Source organism: Branchiostoma belcheri, unplaced genomic scaffold, assembly GCF_001625305.1.
Source record: "Branchiostoma belcheri isolate BF01 breed outbred unplaced genomic scaffold, Haploidv18h27 scaffold49, whole genome shotgun sequence".
NCBI classification, from domain to species: domain Eukaryota; kingdom Metazoa; phylum Chordata; class Leptocardii; order Amphioxiformes; family Branchiostomatidae; genus Branchiostoma; species Branchiostoma belcheri.
The window spans coordinates 10,793-14,599 of NW_017804120.1; the positions used below are offsets into that span (position 1 = coordinate 10,793).

At 42.7% G+C, this 3,807-nt stretch overlaps 1 protein-coding gene across 1 annotated transcript in view; it reads right to left on the reverse strand.

The window, feature by feature from the left end:
* The window catches only part of LOC109479562 (transmembrane and coiled-coil domains protein 2-like), a 36,424-nt gene that overhangs the window by 2,645 nt on the left and 29,972 nt on the right, over window positions 1-3,807 (reverse strand). Inside the window, 3 exon segments of the mRNA XM_019781544.1 lie at window positions 10-315; window positions 893-1,071; window positions 1,770-1,931. Coding sequence (XP_019637103.1) covers window positions 189-315; window positions 893-1,071; window positions 1,770-1,931 — 468 coding nt within the window. The 3' untranslated portion in view covers window positions 10-188.

A 3,807-nucleotide genomic window follows, 5' to 3' on the forward strand; every position in this document is an offset into this window, starting at 1 on the left:
CCAAGATACCTGATATCAAATTTCTTTAACAAAGATACCTGATACCCATAACCCCTATCACAGCCTTGTTGTTCCAGTATACACAATCGGTTTTGTAGTGCAACAAGTTGATACCAGTGCGCTGTACTGATAGAAGATATGCCTGTAGCGTACGGACGATACGAGATATGTTACGGTGCGTATGGGTGTCATCTGAGGGTGACCATGACGGCGTAGTGTTCGAGGAAGTGGTGATACGCGTCGACAACGTAACCCCAGTTTCTCCACAGCAGCACGGTCACCAGCAGGGCCAGGAGGGAGCTCGCTACCCGGCTTCTGTAAACATCAACATAAACATCAACATAAACATCAACATTCAAAAACTTTATTTGCAAACTCATGCCAGAAGGCTAATTTCAGATATAATGATACTAAAAAAAAACACAAAATGTCTAGTCGACAGACCCATCTGGTGTTTCTATGCTGGTGTGTTATGCCAAAGGGCAGTATACCGGATATACATTGTACAGATACAGATATTACTGGGGGGTTGACTTCTTATTTGGAGATTTGGAGGCAGTATTTTTTTTGGTCTGTCTGTTTGTGTTTCACTACACTTTGACCACCTAAGAAGTTGGTGATGGATTGTGACATTATTTGGTATGTGGGTAGGTCTTGGGAAAATGAAGGTCGGTCCAGATAAATTGTAGGCCTTCTGACAACTTCTATAAATGGTACTGCCGCAGAAATTTCAGCTTTTCCATCTTCTGTACTAGTTTACTAATTGTGCAGCTCACTGCTTATAGACTTAAGTTTTACTCCTGGACCATAAAACTGTGCATGATAAAAAGTAAAGCTCTATTTCTTAAAACAAACTACCAGACAACATTGTACACAACAGAAGTGATATTACCGTGTTTTGAGCATGGGAGTGACCATGCCGGCCAGAGTGGACACCAGGACCAGGATGACCGCGATGACGGCCAGCAGGACGTTGATGAGTTTTGAGATGAGGGCGCGAGCGTTGGCACTGTCCAGCCCCTCCATGGACACCAGCTGCTGCTGCTGCTGAGCCAGCTCCATCTTAGATATCTGTGGAGCAGACAACAAGATCTTTTTAAAATAATCTATACTTCACGTGTGTCCATTTGTCCAAACATATGTTTGTTTTGTCCTGTAAGTATACTTTCTGTACGTTTTGCCATATTGTTTTGTTTCTGTGTCATTTGTACGTTTTCAATGTGTTCTGTGTCCAGGGCCCATCTTAGATATCTGTGGATCTGACAACAAGGTTCAAAATCTGACAGTGCACTTCATGTAGTGGGATCGTGTACATGTAGTGTAAGGGCATTTGGCCCCAAACACAGAGGTTCTTGGTTCAAATCCTGTCACACCACCAATCTTGTGCACGATTTTTCTCACTGCATCCAGGTGTAAAATGGGTACCTGACTACAGTTGAGGCTCTAAAAGGTGGTAGAAAAAAGGGTTTGGCTGCACCTTCTATTATTGTACCCTAGACTCAGTCCTTAACAACCCACTGCCACTGCCGCTACATTGTAGCCAATATGTAGGTGGTGCTTTTGTGGCAAGAATATAATTATACTGTTAATCACTTTATAATGGACATACATTGTATGAACTATATGTTTGCCATGGTAGCAGGTGCAGAAAAAAGAAAGTTTGCAATTTTGTAATATAGAAGTGACTGCAAAAACATTGAATATAAAAGGACTGCAAAATACAAAGTGATTTCCAGCATGTATAGCAGAAGTTATTTTGGGATACTGACTCTGGTCTGGCAGGACTCGAGAGCCTCCTGGATATCGCGTGCTCGCTCGTCAGACTGGTACGCCACCTTCTCCTCCATGGAGGCCAGCTCCTGCTTCAGGTTACTCATCTCATTCTGATGCAGCTCTGTCAGGTCATTCAGCTGCTCCTCTAGTCTCTGTACAGAGGTAATTATATGGGAAACAGTTGGCAAAGAGGAAGTCAAGCTTCCCGGAATTTTCTGTGGATTTTTCTGGAAACTTACAAGGAATTCTTCCAGGAAAATCTTCATAAGGAAACCCAGCAATTCAAACTGTCAGGAATTTTTTTGCTAATGCCAAGGTTTTCCTGAAACTCTATGTTTGGCATTCTAGGATCTTACCCAGCAAACTGTCAGGAATTTTTTTTTGCTAATGCCAAGGTTTTCCTGAAACTCTATGTTTGGCATTCTAGGGTCTTCCAAGAAATTAACAGGGAATTGTAAGGATCTTCACTGCTATTTTTTGACAGTTTAGGGACAAGCCATTGTATATGTCACAGGGGAGATTGGAATCCAGGGGGATCCGGAATCCTCCTAGGGGAGATTGGAATCCCTTTCTCCCCTAGGAGAGATTGGAATCCCTATCTCCCCTAGGAGAATCTGGAATCCTCCTAGGGGAGATAGGGATTCCAATCTCCCCTAGGGGAGACTGGAATTCAAGTTTTTTTGTACAAAACTGGGATCTGAATGTCTGAATTCCAATGTCTCCTAGGAGGATTCCGGATTCTCCTAGGGGAGATAGGGTCTCCAATTCGGCCTAGGACAAGCGGGGATTCTTACAGGACAATCTCCAATTCTAAAAGGAGAAATTCTGATTGCATTTTGGAGCAATTTGGAGGATTTTGATTGTCTGAAGGCAAGCTAGGGGGTGTTTCCACACAGTTTTGTCAAAATGACACATCCTTGAACAACTGCTCTGGCCTGTCTGGTACTTCATCATAAATACAACAACATTTAGAAAATGAGCACACTGAAAACACATGGTACAGCTTTGACACTATTTGTTCATGCCCGTAGCCAGGATTTTGAATGGGAGGGGGGGTTCTTTCCCCTGCTTGAGGGGACCAGCGAGCGCCGTAGGCGAGTGCAGAAAGCGCGAGGTTCGTAGGGGGGGTCGGGGGCATGCTCCCCCGGAAAATTTTGAAAAGTGAACCTTCTAAAATGGCATTTCATGCATTTTTGAGAGGATTTCCAAGAAAAAAAGAGATGATTTTTTATTCAATGACAAAGGGAGCAATTTTTCTACGATTCCAGTCCATCTTTTCAAGAAAAATCTTGGACCTTTACATAAAAAGTGAACCAAAAAGTGGACCTTTACATAAAAAGTGGACCAAAAAGTGGACCTTTGAGCCTTGTGGGGGGGGGGGCACCTGGCTACGGGCATGCTACATCAGCAATTTTTATTGTACTGAGTACTCAGCTTTTATCCATTTTCATCTTTTTGTAATATACGAACACACTCATTAGGTCAGTTGCCTGTTTTGTGTCCCTACATGAAAACCAGTCCAAAACAAGACACTGTAATCTACTAATAGTTAATCACACAAACTGCTAGCAACTACGCGGCTGCAAATAAAAGCCTCGCAACCTACAGTCAGTCTTGGCATGCGATATTGCTGGAACTCTCCAAGCTTTTTCATCTGTAACTGGAAAAATATTTCTTTTTAAAAAGGGGAGAGTCCAAAAAGGACAGATGCCACTTGGCAGAAGTGACAGGCGAGGCCAGAGGAAATTAAGAGGCTCCACTCCAGAGGAGTTGCTAAAATGTGTAGGAAATCTAAGGATGGATTTAGGAGGATTTAAGTGTCTGAATATTTGATCTAAGAAGACACTCCCAGTACAACCAGTAGAAGAGTTAGATATTGGACAGGGATCGAATCCTTGCACTTGGAGGACAGAAAAATTGCAGTATTAGATCTCATTGACAACAACTTACTACACGTGACTGGACATACTGCATGTTTCCGAATTAGTCAAAGTTCTTTTTGTTGCTTTGAATAAGGCAGTCATTTTCTAGCAA